Source organism: Poecilia latipinna, unplaced genomic scaffold (assembly GCF_001443285.1).
Source record: "Poecilia latipinna isolate Pla-1442-1.1 unplaced genomic scaffold, P_latipinna-1.0 Scaffold1935, whole genome shotgun sequence".
In the NCBI taxonomy this organism is placed as follows: domain Eukaryota; kingdom Metazoa; phylum Chordata; class Actinopteri; order Cyprinodontiformes; family Poeciliidae; genus Poecilia; species Poecilia latipinna.
Genome location: NW_015114551.1, coordinates 48,560 through 67,373, shown reverse-complemented (window position 1 = coordinate 67,373; position 18,814 = coordinate 48,560). Strand labels below are relative to the sequence as shown.

Below are 18,814 nucleotides of genomic sequence, written 5' to 3'. Positions count from 1 at the left end.
AAAAAAAGGGGTTTTATACCCAGTTTTTTGGAATTTAAAAAAAACCTTTTTTTTTTTTTTTTTTTTTTTTTGCAATGTGAGAATTGTGTCTAATTGCTTTACATACAATTTTTCAAATAACCGATGTCACTTCAATCCAAAGCACTTCTTTGCTAAATCATGCACACAACCCAAAGACCTCCCCCTTGTCTTGCCAAACCATTGCGGTGTTTCCAGAGACGATCTTACCCATAAATCAATGGGGTCCTGGACTGAAACTGGCAAACCCTACACCATTAAAGCAATAAAGAGACAGACTGACGACACCACCTACACATCAATGACAACCACATGGGCGCGATGCCACCAGCAAAGACTCAGACACACTCAAAGGCATTACTGCAATGCATCTTGAGGGCAGAACGCATTTTACCGAAGCAGCGAGGAAAATGTAATGCACTCGTCTGCAGAATGAAAGATTTCTGCATACCACTACGGAGACGCGTGTGTGCTTTTCTGATTGACGAGTTTATGCTGTACATGTTGCCCCTGACTGTTTAACAGTTTAATTACAAACATTCAGTATTAGAAGATTTCTATTCAGTCAGGGTGGGTATACAAAAACAAGATGAAAACAATAAAAAAAACAAAGGGAATTTTGGAGAGTATTAGATATGCACCTTGGAAGATACAATATATTTACTCAGTTTAAATTGTAACAAATGAAAAAAAAAAACTCCATGCAAAGTATTTTAATTGATATTTAACTGGAACTAGCACTTTAATACTGAATGTGATTAAGGCAAACAACTGTAAGACTGATTCAAACATAGACACATTAAAACCTGCAGTCTGAACACACAAAATGTCCAGCATTTAAACTACTGTACTCATATTGTGTATATATGCAGAAAGGCAAAAAGAATATTTTCTGAATACAAAAAAATTGAGAAATATTCCCCAATCTAGAAGTGAAGTTTAGGCAAACACAAAGCAAATCAGTTATTACTATTTAATCAAATAAAAAGATTGAACTGTTTTGACAAAATGTTAGAAATTTTGCTTTTCCTAATATGATTTCTACTTATAAGGATTGATTAAAATAACTTTAAAATTTGTGCTGTTTTACACCAAGTTTGTGTCCAGTTCTAATGCATACCACGACCCTGGAGAAAATAGGAAAAGTCTCAAAATAAATCAACCTTTTATTGCGCGTGCAAAATTCCAGACTTTAATTTAATGGTACGGAAATTATGGTAAGATATGCGTATATCTAGAAAGGCATAAGAGGCAGCGTCTCAGTGTACCACTATTCCATAATGCACACGCTTTGCCCTGCAATAAAAAGTTACAGCACACGAGTCAAGTGCAACCTGTCTGATCATAAAACTGCTCCACCGGTGCAACATAAATGTCTTCTCAAGGTTATGAAAGTCAGTGGGTGCAGTCTAACACCGCCACCTGCAGGATCCAGTGTGTCCTGCAACAGATTACACGTTCTTAAGCCCCCCTCCCATTTTACACCTTCAAGACTCGAGGCATCGCCGAGTGTGTTTGTGGGTTTTTCTCGAGCCATTGCTGATTCTGTAGAAATGTCCTCATGCGCTGAAATACTGCAGTGCAAAGAAGCAGCATATTTCATGTCCAAAAGTAGACAGTGACCACCAGCAGAACGAATCTGCTCGACAGAGAAGATTCAAATGACACTGATAAAGAATGAATACACTGAAATGACACGGAAAATTCATGACCTCATAAATATAACAGCGAGCATTAAATACGGATGAACGGGCAGCCGACAGCCAGCCACACAAAACGTAAAACAGGAAGTGAGGGTTGAAAATAATAAAAAGAAAAAAACAGAGAAAAAAAATAACAAAATCACGCTTTTGGATGATGACAGATGATGACACTGCTGATGTTACCGTTGACAGAGTATCACGGATCGCCGTGGTCTTACCAGTGTGGAAACTGCGGAGGTGTACATTGGAGTGTGTCCCGTGGACATCAACACAGGCTGTAAAACAACAGAAGGGACAGGGTAATTGTGCAGGACGTGCGGATGGGTAAAGGGAAGAACAGCGGGCACGACTTAGTTTCGCTTTACCTTATCATTTGTGAAATATGCCAAATAATTCTGAAGATTACTGAGAAACCTAGATTAAGTGTGAAGCACGCATCGTCTAGTGAGACGAACTGTTTCACATTTTGCCACGTCACAAACACAAACTTGAATGTAATCTAGGTTTTACATAGAGTGGAACATTATTGTGAAGTAGAATTAAAATAAAACATGGCTTTCTGTTTTGTTTTTTCACAAATACAGTACAGGTGTAGTACATTTTGGCTGCAGTGACACCTACGGCTCTTTTGCTGTGTGTCTTTACAGGTTTTGTGCAACTAGAGACAAAAATATTTCTATCTTCCACTATAAAAAAAAAATAACCCAGGCTAAGTCAGATTGGATGGAAAGTATGTGTAAATTTCAATTTTAAGATTAGTTAAATTTAAGTCTGGACTTTGACTTGGCCACTCTAACTCTAGACATCTATAAGTCTGGGTGCTTGTTTAGCATTATTGCCTTTATTTCCATAATCCCCACATATTTATCATCTCTGTTCCTGCTGTGGAAATTACCTCCACAGTAGTAAGCTGCCAACACCATGCCTCACATTGAGTGTGGTGGTTTTGACAGTGACATTTTCGAAAGCCATACATCGTCTTCTATTTATCTTGTAAAGGGAAACTTGTGGCTGCAGTGTGACAAAAGGTGAAAAATAGTCATGAAAACAGTCGCAAAGCATAAAGATACAATCATACTGTTGACTGTATGATTGGAAAAAAAAAAAACACTCTATGAAACTTGCAACAATCTTCTTGCAAATGTAACTTCATTTAGAGCAGTTAGAAAAATATTACCTCACTCTCCTACCCTTTCTATATTATGTTTGATGTATCAAAGCTTTGATTCTTTATAAATAAGTTACAAATTTGAATCCTTAGCTAGAATAGAGTCAGAATTGCGGAACACAGCATGGGGTCAGCGTTTGTTCATAAATAAGATAGTTAAAATATAAATAAAAAGCAGAATCAATTCAAACTGCACATCTGTTTATATGTTTGTGAAGCTCTGCACAGCTGAAACAGCCACTCTGAAAACTCGATTTTTACAATTAGCAGCAGTGCTGCGGCTGCTTTGCGCTGGAAAGGTTTTAGCCATCAGCAGTGCACACTGAGGTCTTAGTATTTAGACAAGCTGTGTTGATCAAGAGGAAACCGTCCCACTTTTCTTTTCTTTAATTTTGCTCACTTTTTCTCAAAATCAACCTGTCCTTTATTTAATGGGCTCATGGGAAATGTTATAGGCTTTTCTCGCTCTGTTGTAAATGAAGAGCAGCGCAATTAGGCTGTGAGATATTGCTTATTTATTATTCCTTCCCTGTAAGTTTCCTTTAAGCTGCAGGATTTCAAACACCAGAACTTGTTAATATATTTGAGCTTTAGTTAATTTTCTGCTGCCAGCGTCGGGTGATGAGCAAGGGAAGGAGGAAGAAGGTGAGCAGGATGAAAAGGGGGAGCAAAAGGCAAACACTCATTAGAAATGTGGTGGAAAAAAATCCCTTTTAAACTAGACTTGCCTTTTGGTAAAAAAAAATAAAAAAATGCAGAAACAAAGGGGTGAGCAACACATGCAAAGACTAAACTACCTTTATGTTCGTCGTGGCACTGTGAGGAGGAAATCCTTATGTGAAGAGCAACCACATGAACCACATGAATACCAAGCATCGTCATCATCATTGCCATCATCAATCACAACACCATCATTTCCTGTGCAACATTCCTTTATAAGTTATATTGACATAAAAAGAAACTAAAACTGGAATCACAACTAAGTAAAATCCTAATCTGTCACTAAACATTTTAGAAAAAGTGATTCTAGTGGTGAAATTGTTCATTCAGAGGCCAATCTGCCTTACAGTAAGGGTCTGTGATGCTGTGGGTCTTTTTCTCATTCAAAAGTCCTGAGTGTCATGTCAGAGGCACTAGATCATTAATGCTTTTAAAACACCAGAATATCTTAATTGAAAACTGGGGATCTCTGACTGGAAACTGAAAAAAAAATATCTTCACTGCGTCATTAGGATCACCTAAATCATATGACCAAATCAACAAGAAATGGTCTACCGCATACAAAATCGACCTGAACCCCTTTATGTGTGGGCTTATGTGAAGAGAAGAGAGCATAAAACATCACCCTGGAATCTGGATGATTTAGAGATTATGGTAAAAAGAAAAGGCACATAGTTTGTTGCTCCAAGTGGTAAAACGGTAACAGAGGCTATTTCATTATCAGAATGACTTTGTACAAACAACAAGCAGCAGGGGTGCTAGTGAGCATGCCATTGGTGATTTTGTGTTCTGTTAGTGTTTTGAATTAATTTTAAAATTTTGCCTAAACCACATCTGGTTCATTATATTGTGCACAGCATCACCACTGACTACTTTTTAAAGACCTATATTGATACTGAAGTGATTTTTAAAATGTGTTTTAATTGCAAGTTTCATAAAAAAACCCCCAAAAAACAGACATCTTGTTTTGACTGACTAGTAATTGGAACTCAGCCATCATTATTGTATCTTTCATGCCCTTGAGTAACAGCAGCAGATTATAGCAAATACAGAGATGGACATAATTTCATAAAAAAAACACAAGTTAGGTGTAGCTAATTTCAGAAGCAAACTTAATCTTAAATATCACACCTCAAACTCAGCAGTTAAGCCTGCTTTTCAAAGAACATCCAAAGGATTTTGAGCTTTGCTGTTAATTATGTATTTTCAGTGTATTTTTCCTTTTCTGCCTTCCAGAGGATTCTCACACTTCCATAACATGATTCACATGGTTAATTTTGATCTAAATAAGTTCAAAACATTTTTTTTTTCTTTTGCAGTGAATTCAGTTCTCCCAGAAGAGAAGAGTAGCACAAAGCTTGATAATAAATAATAGCAGTAACCTACAAATAGAAATGGAGTTACTCAGGTTTAGACAAACATTGCGAACAAGCTGACATGGTTCGCTCCCAGTGGATTTTTTTTAAGGCTGCATTGTCACCTCATAACTTCCAGAGCTCCTAAGCTGCATGTATATGCATATATACATAATCAAGGTAGCTAAAAGAGAACAATATTGATTTGTTCAACTGTCAAAAACACTTTTCAAAAAGGCTTTTCATTTTAAACAGTACAAAAGGAAAATGGAGTTGGAAATTGAAACAGCCTGTCTGTCCATTACTTCAAGGTAAAGCGGCCTCAACGGTTTAAAGCCAAGATCCCAATAATCTGCTGAAATTTGCAGTATGTGCAAACACTGCTGGTGGACTGATGCACAAAATTAAATGTTCCAGGGTCACTGGTTATGTAATGATGTGGAATTAACATAATTTAAGAGATCTCGCGTCCTCTGCATATATTAAACGCCTTTAGTTGTGTGACGGGACTTGACTAATGTCTTTGCAGCTGGTGGACACATTTTGGTACAGACTGCAATACAGATCACTTCAGAATGAGTAGGCAACACATCCTAAAAGGTAGCTCTGAAGTGTAATCTAATGTAGGCAACAAGATTGCATATAATATAAAATAACATGACAAAAAAGAGAGTATATAGTTTACTTTAGAGTCAGAAAAAGTTGTCATTTTAAAATGATTGAACTCAAAAGAAACGGTTCTTTTGGTGACACATTTACTCATGTAACCAAACTAAAATCTGCATTATAGACGCCCCATAAAATGTTATGTACAAAGTAAATCATAATTTCCTAGCTCTACTAATTAGAATTAGACAACTAGAACAGCTGCACGATTAGTTATATAAAAACTTTGAATGTTTGCTTTACATTTTGATGCCTTTACATATTTTAATGTGACCAGTTGTTGAAACAACACATGTGAGAGAATAACAGAGTGCATGTACAACTTTCAATTGGCACGTCATTTCAAATGGACAGGGGCGCAGAGGGATGTTATTTATGTTATTAAATACAGCATAATTATTCATATTCTGACTCTGTGAATCGGTGGAAAAAGACACAGCGAAAACAACTGCAACAAAAAAAACAAAATTTCTTGGTGCATCCAGCTGGTTGTCAGAAGTAAATGTTTTTGATACAGCTCATATGCACTTGGTTTAACTTCCACAGCAAAATATTATGACATTATCGTAATATATTCGTACCATAACAACTAATACTGGGGGACAATGGGTATGCAAACTTGGCTAACCATGTTTATGGTAATGATGAGACGTGTTTAAGAAAAAAGACAACGTATAAAAAACACATAAATATGTTTTAAATGGATGTTGATTCATCATAGTATTGGTCATAAGTGAATAACTGCAGATTGTGGTTGAGCTCATTAAATTTGAACTTTTAATCAAAGTGGTACTAGTGATAGAAAAACTCCACAAGCATCTGTAAGCTGATTGAACAAGTAATGATCTGAAGACACTGGAAGGCACTAATCATAATTTTTATTCTCACTTAAACAGAGTTGATTAACATAATGACAGATGTTAGAAGAGCAACTTAGAGGAATGAAGCCTCTCTCCGATCCCTTTAATTAAAGTATTTATCAGTTGTCGATAAATCAGACCATCCTCTTTGATGTACGAGTTGTTTGTTCTGTCCTACATTAACATTTGGATCATCTGTCACATTTTGGTCCAATCCACACAGGAACATGTTTTTCTAAAACAGCATGTTGTTTTTGAAAACAACATGTTTCTGAAAACAACATGGGGCCATTTTCAGAAATGTTTTCATCCACGAGAAAATGGACAAAATACCAAGAACGGTTCAAAACACTATTTTTTACCTAGATGTCTTTCTGTCTGAGTCTTTAACACAAAGATAAGAGGAAAAAGAATCTGAACTAAATTAGGACAAAAGAAATATAACATTTATTAAAGCTGCAGTATGTAACTTTTACAAAAACTTTTTTTTTTTACATTTGCAGAATCTGACTGTGGTAAGAGACAGACTTCTCTGATATTTCCCAGTGCTCCCAGTGCCAACTAAAAACAACCAATCAGAACCTGGAGGCGGGTCTTAGAGCTTGTCAATCACAATTTCGTGTGGCGATGCTCATCCCCTTCCTCTCTGCACCCTCCGATACCGCTACGCCTTTTTCTCGTCAGTGGATCTTGTTGTGAATGCTAAGGCCAGTTAGCTTAGCTGCCAATGATGGCGGACAAACGGTTCTTCTGTAACGGTCAGACAGCAGCGAGTACGCGAGGTTGAGTGACAGCGTCAACACCTTCCTCCTGGCTCCATCTATCTATCGTGTGTATTTTTATATATAAGCTGTAACTAAAGTTAGCTTTATGAGATCAAAATGGCCCTGTTCAGGGGAGTGTGTGTGTGTTTCGGTGTGTGTGGGTTGCACCACAAAAAGAGCAATTCATGTGAACCATGCAAATAATATCTATTAATGGTTCTGTATTCCCAGTAGCTTGTCTGATTACTGTTTTACTGTTTTTATGCAACTCCATTCCAGACCTCAGTTTTCCAGTGTTATAACACCCAGTAAGCTTCTCAACCTCCTTAACGAGAAATCTCCATGGTTATCTCTCCTCACACCGAAGAGACAAGTGTATAATTTATATGACAGCAAGAAATCACAATAAACCAGCCTTTCTTTGCTGCTTATTAAACAGCAGCATTTCATTTTGGCTCATCGAGGGACTTCACTTCTCTCCGCCTGTGGAAAATGGTCCCCCATCACAGAAAAACAAAAACAGGATCTTCTCACTCTCAGTTGGTAAGAAGGTTGTTGGATAACATATGTGGACACATGAGATGCGTCATGTTTAAGTGGCCGCCGCAGCTTACACTGGTACATTTGTAGTTACAGAAGAATTGAGTTAGTGCACTTCAAAGCAAGCTGCTCATGTTCCCACTGATGTCAGCTTGCTTTGCTAATGGTAGCTCTTACGATGTCCGTCTCAGTACAGACACACACCTAAGTGCATCATGAAGTCTATATTTGTAGGGGGGGAGGGGTTTAGCTTCCATGTAATTTAGCACATTTTATCCACACAAATAATGATGACAACTATGATTAAAAAAAATGCTGACTGGAATCACTTGTGCTCATTTCTCTAGTTTGACCACGCCTGGTTCATTTGATCATATTATCTGCCTATTGTCTGTCATTAAGGTATCTTGTGTCCAGACGCACTTTGAGTGTGTATATCAGATCACCTGATATTCATGTTCATACAAGCTCAAAGCTGATGCATGACGGCACGGCAGGCCATATTTAATTATCAAATAAGATTATTTTCCCATCAGTGCCCTTAAGTGGGCAATGTAGGACTCCAAACCAGCCAGCATGTGGTGCTAAGTTAAATCAGATACTGTTTTGTGTCTGGGTGGTACGTAAGATGAACAAAAGCATAATGTCATCCTGCTTACATCAGGATTTTCCAATGATAAAGAAATTTAGAAGGACACCAACCATTATAACTTAAACATTTTTAACAGGATGTGTGCATTTTTGGTCTAATCAGTTATACGCATGCAATTCTGGATAAAAATTTTAAAAAACTCACCCTGTCTCTAAATGTTGATTTTAGGACTTTAAATACTATATTTATTTTTATTTTATTCCCAACAACTTTGAGGATTTTTAGCAAAAACAATTGAAAACACTGGTTTGAATTAATTCAGGATAATAGAAAACATACATCAGGTTAGATAACAAATTTTGTTGGACGATAAATTGTCCCACTAATTGAGATGAATGATAATGTTGTTGTTTTGAGACCATTTTCAAGTAATGCAATGGTATTACACTCTCAAAGATCAGTAAACTTTAAAAATTATAATGAACATTTTGCACTGGGACTGGAAGACATTTTAAATATCCCAAATAAACAAAACAGCAGGAACAACAAATCAAAGGAATTACGAAGTACCTATAAACAGAATTGCCCTCCTAAAACAAAAGGGTTAGTTGAGACCAAAGTACCAGATTGAAGACCAACTTTGGGAGAAAGAAAACGATAAATCATCCAACTGGAGATTTCTGATATTGCGATTAATTGATTTATTGTTTATTGTGACAGGCCTACCAATGGTATTTGCATAGTTTGGCTAAAATGTTCCTTTTCAAGTCATGCCTTGACAACAGGCTTTTATGGTGTTTTTAAATCTAAATATAAATCCTTAATCCCACTGAGGAATTTTCTCAACATGGAGATGTACAGCATATGCCAGCCATGGACTCAGATGACCCTTCTGGATGCCGTGGATGAGGCGTGTGATGACTTCACAGCTGGATAAGACACTGACTCTAAAAGTTTCTTTCCACACTGCGTCGCCAAAGAAGATCATCTTTGCGGTGTGGGTGAGAATTTGTGGCCCAGCAGCTGTAGCCACAGTTTATTTCAAAGTATCCCTCCGGAGTACACTGCTATATTCACAACACAAACAAAGCAATTTGACTGTGTTATCCATACACAATGACTCAAGGACTTGTCATTCTGACGGCACTGACATGTTCATTGACACAGATATTTATTTTTCGAGGATTTTGTTTTGTTTTTAGGTGATCAATGGTGCGTTGCTGTTTGCGTGAATCGTTTTGAGAAATGCACTTACTGTTTTGGCAAATGTCAAGGACGATTTGACGTCCAGTAGACGTCTAAATGGATCTGTCCATTAATCATTTTTCACAATATGAACATTTGTGAAGACTTTATCATCTTAGCTGTTTTAATTTTGACAGCAAAGTTGCTGCACACAATGTGCTTCGGATTTTTGAAAGAGGAGGTCAATCACTTTGTCAATGCTGCATTGAATATTAAGCATAGCTGAAAAATTACTGGGATCCACAAGCAAAGAAATAATGAATTGCTCTTGAAACGTACTGCATTTGCAAATTGGAGTCCATTGCACTGCATATTGCAACCTATTCATCCACAATGTCTAAGTAAATGTGTGCAATTAATACCTTGACAGGAGAGATATGCGTGTGTGGCGTGTAGCCGTGTATGGCCTCCATGGCAGCGAGGTTCTTGTCACTCATGTGAAGCATCTCTGCACTTTTCCCTGGAGCCAGATGTGCTGGGCTGTGCTCCAAGGGGGGCGTCTCCTCATCCTGGTACCTGTACTTCTGCAAGACGACACACACACAAACAAGGAGGCACAGAAAAGATTATCCAACTAAGAAGATCTCAGGTCCTGGGGTAGTGATTTAATCAGTTAATGTGATCAAAATTATCATAAATTGAGATTTATTTATAGGAAATACAACTCTGAAATAGAAAAGTAAATTCGGCTGACGACCAGAGCAGTATTCCTGTCAGATTGCCTCTGTTAACCAAATGTTGGCAGTCTATAAGCACAGCTTGTGCATCGCATAACATGTGTGACGCCTACAAGTGAAAAGTGGAGACATAATAGGAACAAAGGCCTCGAAAGCGTTCTGGCATTTTACTTTGAATAGTTATCGTCCCCCACAGCCACCTGGAGCTACTAGAGCATTGATTCATGAGTGCTTTATGAGGTAGCAGTTCATGCAGCTTCTTCGTGGCAACCTCACTCCCCTACCAATATCCCACACCTGGGCAACCTGCCAGCAGCCCACTGTTTCAGCCACACATGGTAGGCTTCATCCTAGGCGCGATGACACAGAATCTGCACACTGCGATTTCCATCACAAACACACGAGAAGGTGGGCAGCGCAGTCACAGTGGAGATCTGTCACACTGTTCGGTGCCTCGAAGCCCGTATTCAACAAATCCGCACGCGCAACCTCCAAAGCCCCCAGGATCACAATGCTCTACTGTGCTGCACTGCAGATGTGAAGCGGCGCTCTCTAAAAAAAGATAAATCCTCAGAAATACATTTTGGTTTGTTGGCTATTCCTGACAATTTCCCACCTCGCTCTTTTTATTTTATTTTATTTTATTTTTTGGGGGGGATGGGGAGGAGGGCAAAGCAGACAGGGAGAAGGAGGTGCATCACTGAGCCCTGTCTAAGACGGGCTGCCTAGCAACCGGAGCAGAGCAGAGATTGCAGTGCCACAGTTGGGGCTGGCAGCATCGGTCCTCGATCACATTACACTGAGACAGCAAGAAAGTGAGGGAGAGAAACAGATAAAGATAGAGGAGAAAGCAACTGAGGTATGGGTAAAATGAAAAAGTGAGACCATCAGCACTGCCACAAAGTGAGGTGGCGGGGGGGAATCAAGATGGAGTAGGACAAATAAAAAGGAGTAATTGTTGAATGCTTATAGAACAAGCTTTTTCTGCACTGTCAGTTATTGCCATATTAATGCAAACACTGTATTATATAGCCAAATATCCCTCACTCCCATTTTCTTGCCCCCAGCTCTAACACTAACTGATTATGATTTTAAATTATAAAAAAAAAAACCTTGCAGAATTTGGTAGCATTATTAATGTTCATGGTCAAAACAGCCCACAGCTCCACTGATCTCCCTTTCCTGCATGACCGACATCCATGGTGCCACTCTGCCTTCTGTCCTGCTGGTGGGGGATGTGACTTTCAGTTCATGGAGCAGGATAGAAGTGCCCTTCTGGAGAGGCATGTTAGAAACAGGATTCACAGACATGGAAATTGGATAGGAGGCACTGAAATAAATTAGCTTTACATATGTGAAGTGGTAGCAGTTTTTTTTTTTTTTAAATGTTGACTAAAAGGCAACTAATTGAATAAATAATAAATCTGAGTGAAGGGTTTTCTTTTCGTTTTGCAGGTGGCCTGAGCGCTTGAGCTTCAGCTCTGTTGTAGAGATAGACAAAAATACGTGTAGGGGTGAAAAATGTTTTCTTTTTGTTCATGTATCAACTAATGTTACCACTGCAGTACAGCCAGAGTCTAAAGGAAGTTAGAAAAGCAGCCATTTAAATCTCGAAGGATGTTAGTTCAATCCTGTTGAGTACAAGTAGAAATTAGTGGCTAATGTTTTCATTGTGCATCGTCCCTGACGAGGTAAATATCTGTCTATTTACCTAAACTAAATCGAAACTTCAACATGAAATCAACTAATGTGGCTTTTTGATGTTTTTGTGGCCCTAGTGTTTTTTTTCCCCCCTCACACTGATCAGTGAGGAAGGAGGAAAAGAGGGAAGATAATCAGAAATAGTCCTGATTTCAAGAGTTTAAAACCCTAAACTAGATATGCAATAAACTTAGTTGCTGAAAGTTCAGTAAGATTTAGCTCATAAGAATAAAACTAAGACAGGCCAAATAAATTAAAATATGCTCTGAAAATTTTTCATCGTTATTAAATTCTATTTCCCTATAAACTATGACATGCTTCCCTGCCTTGCTGAAGAAATAAATCCCCACAGCATGACGCTGCCAACACTATGTTTCACAGTGGGGATCAGGGTAAAAAAGTGCAGTGTTTTGCTTCCACCACACAGATTTTTTGCAGGTTCCCTAAAAACATTTAATTTAATAATTTGCACCTCATTTTGCGTTGATCCATCACATAAGATTCCAACAATATAAACTGAAGTTTATTATAAATTTTAAAAAGTGGGACGATAAAGATGGCATTTCCTAAGAATCTATAAGCAGTAGAGAGTAATCTGTTTACATTTGCTTTCAAAAATAAACACATTTCTCATTTGAGAAGTTTTATATGGGCTTATTTCAAGCATACTTTGTGGAGGATATATGTTAGCTAATGTGTTTAAAATTCTCCAAGACCTAAAGTATGTTGGAATATAAGATCATTCAGTGTTCGCTTCCTGCGCTCACCTGTTTTATCAGTGGCCTAGGCTTTAGAAATAGGTCTATCATCTGAGCAGCAGAAACTAATCTCCCTACACATAAAATATGTAGGCCAGAACACCTGCTGGATGCCAGTTAAGAAAGCTTCACACCGCCCCACTCGAAGGTATATAAACCAGCCACAAATTAAGCTTATGGCTTTCGATCTTTAAACTTAAAACATACAGAGAACGACAGCCGCTTCCAAAGAGGCGTTTGTCTGTCATGGTTATCTGAATTTCTTCCCCACCCCCACCACAGTCCATCAAAAATACAAACCTTCTCAGTTTATTTTCGCTCACAAGTGTCTTTGCAAGTGCTAAACCTCAAACACAGCTTTCATCTCATTTACAGTATCGCGATTGCTGCTGCCAGCCGACACCTACCAGTGAAACTGTTTATTTCATGTATATGTAGCAATCAGAAGATGCAGATATCCTGCCAAATGTTACCTTCAGGCGTTTACTCCAGGGCATCTCAGCACAGCACTTTGACAAGTGTTCACGTCCTTTACGGTGCGCGCTGCAACAACAGACTTAACATTCACCATGGGGCAGAGTGCCTAGAGCTGCACGCATCAGGATGCTAGTGTGTGAATCCAGACAACCTAAATAAAAAACGGGGAACTATAGCAAAGGAGAGCTTCTTTATTTCCCCCACGGAGACGCTCTAGATTCACCATCTTCACACAAATATAACTCGTCTATTGGGTGGAGTCATTAATCTCATTGCAGTGCAAAACGGAAGGTCCTATTTAAGTAGTTTTTCCCAGCATTCTTCATACTATAATGAAGAAATTAGCAAAGTTGCTTTCACTGATAGCAAAAATGGTTTCCAGGTAAAGGTGATTTAAATTGAATAAAGAGTAAAGAATAATGCAGCCACATCAAGTAACGTGGAAAAATCTCAGTTGTGTCTTCGTAGGGTTAAATTGTAAGTGGTAACTTCTATTAAATATATATTTTTTTTCATATTTGTTAAAACCGTCACTATGTTCTTACAGCAGAATATGAGACAGATAATCTGTGAAAAAGTCTTGCTGCCCTGCCTCCTTTCTGTGGTCCTGCTGCCATCTCCAGAAATATGCTGCTCGCTCAGAAATAACCAACCAGAGCCAAGAAAAAGGTCTTAGCACTGTCAATCACGCTCATGTACGCATTGCTTGACGCAAGCAGCGACTACAACCTCAAGATTGCCGTTTTGCTGCAGCCGGAGAACCAACTTAATGTTACAAGAAAACTGTTTATCCGCTATCGTTGGTGGAAATGCTAAATAGCCCGCAAATTCAGTCGGCTCCTCCGTGGAGAAGGAGCTGTAGTGAACCAGGGACCAAGGGGTGCAGCAGCAGCAAATACACTAGTATGATTGACAGTGCTAATGCCCTCCTCCTGGCTCTGACTGGTTGTTCCGAGTTTAGCATTTCTGCAGGTGGCAGTAGGATCACATGGAGGAGACACTGATTTTTCACAGATTATCTCTCTCATGTCATACAGTCTGGACACAGTGACAGTTTCAATAAACACAAAACAGTTTTACACAATACAATATATTTTATTACATGGTAATTTATGTTCTTCTTACTGCAATGATTTTCTGATCATGCTTTTTGTGAATAAGAAATCCACACAAATAATAATCCTCGACTGCCATTTCAAAGCATTTATAGCTTATACCACAATATTTAAAAAGTGTGAATTGGACATTTGTTAAAGTAAGTGGGGTCTATAGTGTGACTATCTTTCTATCTATCAGATCTTAACTGCAAGCTTGGCTTCATTAACCAAAGAATGGTTCTCTTCACATCAACCTGAGTGAATGAAAGGACTCACAGTTCAGGTTAGACCTCAGGCAAAGCTCCGTAACTGTAAATCCATCCCATCCCCCCCTCTGTCTGCTGAAGCATGTGCACACCATTTTTATGCTGAGTGCATGCATTCTGACGTTTGTAGCACTCACAGTGAGGGATTGTTAGTGTTAATTCCCACCAGTTGTCCGCAAACATATTCAAGCCGGTGGACATCGTTTTACCTCAGCTGATGAGGTTCAGGGAAATTAACATGCAGTAAAAGGAGCAAATGATCATAAGGTTTGCTCTTAAAATGAGCCTTTTAAGCACAGAGGGGTAATGGGTTGGACTAAGTGGGTAAACAGCAGCTTGGTATTGGATTCCTAGGTAACAAAGAGGGAAATCAAAATTTTCCTTTAAGTTGATTCAGGCCAGTTGAAATACAACAGAAAAAGATTGAATAACGGCTCCTTTTGTTGCTGATCTTATGATTAATATTGATGTTTTCCTTTCACTGGCACTTGTCCATTTGCTCTTGTTGTGGAAAATGCTGTATTAAAGGCTTATTTGTGTATTTTGCTGTTTAAGAATATTTGAAACCCGATGGGCAAGTAACTGTGACTCTGTTTGGACTTCAATGAAGCTCAAAATTGATTACATTTTACAGCTTGCTGATGCATGTCTGTGTACCAACTGCTTAGTGAGGTGTATCGCTGAAACATAATGATCTTTTTCTGACAACACAATTAATTCAGTTTATTCTGCATTAACTTCCAGCCCACCACTGGTTACTGTAAAGCTTTTACAGGTAGTTTTTAAGACAGGTATTCCATGTTACAGCAGTGTAATACAGGCCGATGCAAACAATTTAACTTTGGTCTCTAAATGTGTTGCACATTATGTCACAACTCTCAAAATAAACTGACAAAATATACAAGTTAAAGTCAACAAAGCATGAAGATGGGGGTTTTGTCGTTCAATGTAGCTATTTTTGTGATTTTAAGCATTTTTGTTGGACAATTATTACAAAATAAATTTAAAAAAGTTAGTTTGTATGATTCCTGTTTTTTAATTGATGTAAATGTAAAATGTACTTATAATCAACTTTTGACACCTTTAGACAGCAGCCTGTACAATGATTCCTAAACTATGGATTTAAAATATGAGCTTTATCTCAATAATAGCTAAGTATTTTCATAAATTGCGGCCATGTTTTTTAAAGTTGTCAAATCTCATGTGTTTTTGTCTGAAGTGTGCGACACTCTCTTCTCATTCATCTTTGTTCTGATGACTGCTTGTGTCATATTTATAAAATATGACAGATTATGACCCCTGATCCACTCAAAATAACTTCAAGGGATCTCCTGCTGGTAAAGATATTTTGTTGGAAAAACATGACCGCAGACAATAAGTAGAGTACGACACACTGCTTTAAATCAACGGTTGCTAAAACGGGTATGGACTGGTTCATTTTGTGGAACACTAACTTTTAAAAAAACACTAAATTTTGTGCTGCCATGTTTATTGCTTACTGCAAGTGGACCAGCTTTGCATGGATAATTTTCCATCCATCCATAAGTTATCTAAACATGTTTGTCCTTGCAGGACGGAGACGGTGGAGGGGGGGGGGGGGGGGTTGCCTATCTCAAGCAGTGATTGGGCGAGAGGCAGGGTACACCCTGGACAGGACGCCATCTCATCGCAGGGCAAGATGTCATTCTCATTAGACTCTAATGTGGAAGATCTAATTGGTTTAATTTAAAACATAATATCAATAATTATTTCATCTATTGATACATTATGCATAACATAAAATATGCAGAGGTGGAGGAAGGGAATGGCTGCATTTCAATTCAGTTTAGTTCAGTTTATTTGCATAACGGTGTTACGCTTTGCGCCACGCAGCCAGAGGAAACTCTGGTCATGTCAGCTCTCTCTCTGGGATCTTATTTAAATAAAATAAAAATACTTTTGTGACTATGTTGTGATAGCATAGTATAAGGCAGATAATCAGTAGCATAGCACAAATCAAAGTGGACGGAGTGAGCAGCATGTACATGAGAATGATTGACAGTGCTAAGACCCTTCTCTTGGCACTGATTGGTTGTTTCTGATTATGCTGTGTATTTCTGCAGACGGCAGAAATAGGACCACATGGAAGAGATGAAGGAGCTTGATTTTGTTTTGTTTTTTTCCACAGATTATCTTTCCCTTATACTCTCAAGACAGTTTTAACAAAAATATGAAAGAATCAAAGCAACACTCCAGTTATGTTTTAGATTGCTGAGGGGTAGATGAGGGAGTAACTTTATAAAATTATATAAAACTCAGACTTGATTTCAGATAATATCTCTCATTTTCTCTCTCTCTCTCACTCATTCTCTTCTATCCATATTTACAGTTTAAGATTGTGTGATATTGTATGTGCGCCTCTGGATTTATCAGCGCCAAACTGTTAGAAGCGCAAATAATTGTCATCTTAGTTCAAACTTTCATGTTTTAAATTTGCGGCAGCTGTGTTAAGTTTGATCTTCATTAAATCTCATGGAATGTTTTTCTGGCTTGCAAGGGCAAACTGAATGCAACATTACATTGTCAGTGTTCTTGTACTACTTGAACATTTGCTTGCTTCAGGGACATCATTTTCCTGTAAAGTCACACACACAAAACAGAACAAGGTTCCAAGGCAAATGCGAGCTTCAATGTTTCTGTATCAGAAACATGAGTTAAATCAATAAAATCAACAAATGAAATGGGTCAAAAACATAGTGAAAAAAAACAAACATTTTGCATACAGACAACACAGCGAAGCAAAGTCCTTCCTTTTTCGTTTTGTGCATCGTCTGATTGGCTGCCCGGAAGTGAGTGGCAGCAGATCATTTTCATTTCTGTTTCCCAGTAAAGATATCACTGAATCAATTCCCCCAATGAGATAATTATCGATCCAGAAACCGAGATGAAGGCGCCCTGGTCCCTGAGTTGTAAATCATTCATCACATGAACACTCTGTTCCCATCAAAACTCGATCCTGTGTCTATTGCTCCGTCTCCCAGGGCCCTGCACTGTGAGCATGCCGCTGAATCATCGCCTGAAGACAAACTCCAGTGAGGCCAGCTGTTTTTGATTAAATGCTGCGAGGCCGCTGATGAGCGTTAAGCATAAAAAGCATATTAAAGCACTGATGAATGCTAGCAAAAAAAAAAAAAAAAGCAAAAACCTTCCTTAATTAAAGCGTAAAATCAGAATTTGTGCCAGGTTTTGTTTAAGAACAAGAGGTTATGCAAATATATTCCTTGGACCATCACCTTGGGAAAGTTCTCCTATGGAAGAAGTTTTGCAAATACAGTCCTCTTGTGAATAATAAAAACAAGAGCATAAAACATAAAATATTGATAGCTGCAGCCCATAGAGGAGCGTTCCAACACATTGTTGTACATTGCAGCAATATGCTGTACATCTCCAAGATCCAAATTAATTCCCACCTATATCAACTTCCCAGGAGACTGCGACAGAGTAAACAAATGCTGTTAGGGTTACTGAACCTGCACACAAATATTGGCCTTGAAAGAAGAATGCAGGTGGCAGTCATGAACCCTTTTCATTATTAACAGCAACAAAATGGAAACAACGGCTCGGAGATAAACGTCTCAGTGTCATCGCAAAACGTCCGCTAGCCGCCTACAAACAGGGACATTAGTGGCATGTCAACTCGTCATTAGACATGATCATACATTTATTAACCATTTATTGTTAAATGCATGATTCTAGAAGAAAATGAACAATATTTAGAAGTATTTTTCACACGTTCTCACACGTACATTAGTTATAGTAACCGCGCTCAAAAGCACTTAATATTGTGAAGATAAAAGTCAGTTTTTGAATATGAAAGCTAACATGGTGGATGCAGATGAAACCCCGAGTAATGTTATTCACTTCCAAGCGAATGCAAACCCTTCCTTTAGGATGGAGAACAAATTCAGACTTATAGGCTTAATCATTTTGGGAAGTATTAACACTATATTGTAAATAATTCTTTGTTAATTTGCATATTGATAGACAGTCATTAATTTTTATTACTTCTGTAGGAATTAAATGTTTGAAACACTATTAGAGACCAAATCAAAGCACAATATACTTATAGAAATGTATTTCTTAAATACATCTGTGATGCAGAGAGAAAATGAACAGAGAAATTAGCTGCCAATTGTCCACTTGAATAATCCAAAAAGCAGAACCATTT

The 18,814-nt window shown here is 38.2% G+C and overlaps 1 protein-coding gene across 3 annotated transcripts in view; it reads right to left on the bottom strand.

Annotated features, from left to right (window-relative positions):
- The window catches only part of LOC106935253 (disks large homolog 4), an 88,229-nt gene that overhangs the window by 34,765 nt on the left and 34,650 nt on the right, over positions 1-18,814 (bottom strand). For 2 of the 3 annotated variants that reach the window (XM_015015619.1, XM_015015621.1), the window contains exons 2-3: positions 9,994-10,155; positions 1,940-1,996 (exon numbers count right to left, since the gene is read on the bottom strand). In XM_015015619.1, coding sequence (XP_014871105.1) covers positions 1,940-1,996; positions 9,994-10,155 — 219 coding nt within the window. The remainder of the gene's footprint in view (positions 1-1,939; positions 1,997-9,993; positions 10,156-18,814) is intronic. The other variant, XM_015015620.1, reaches the window with a different exon arrangement.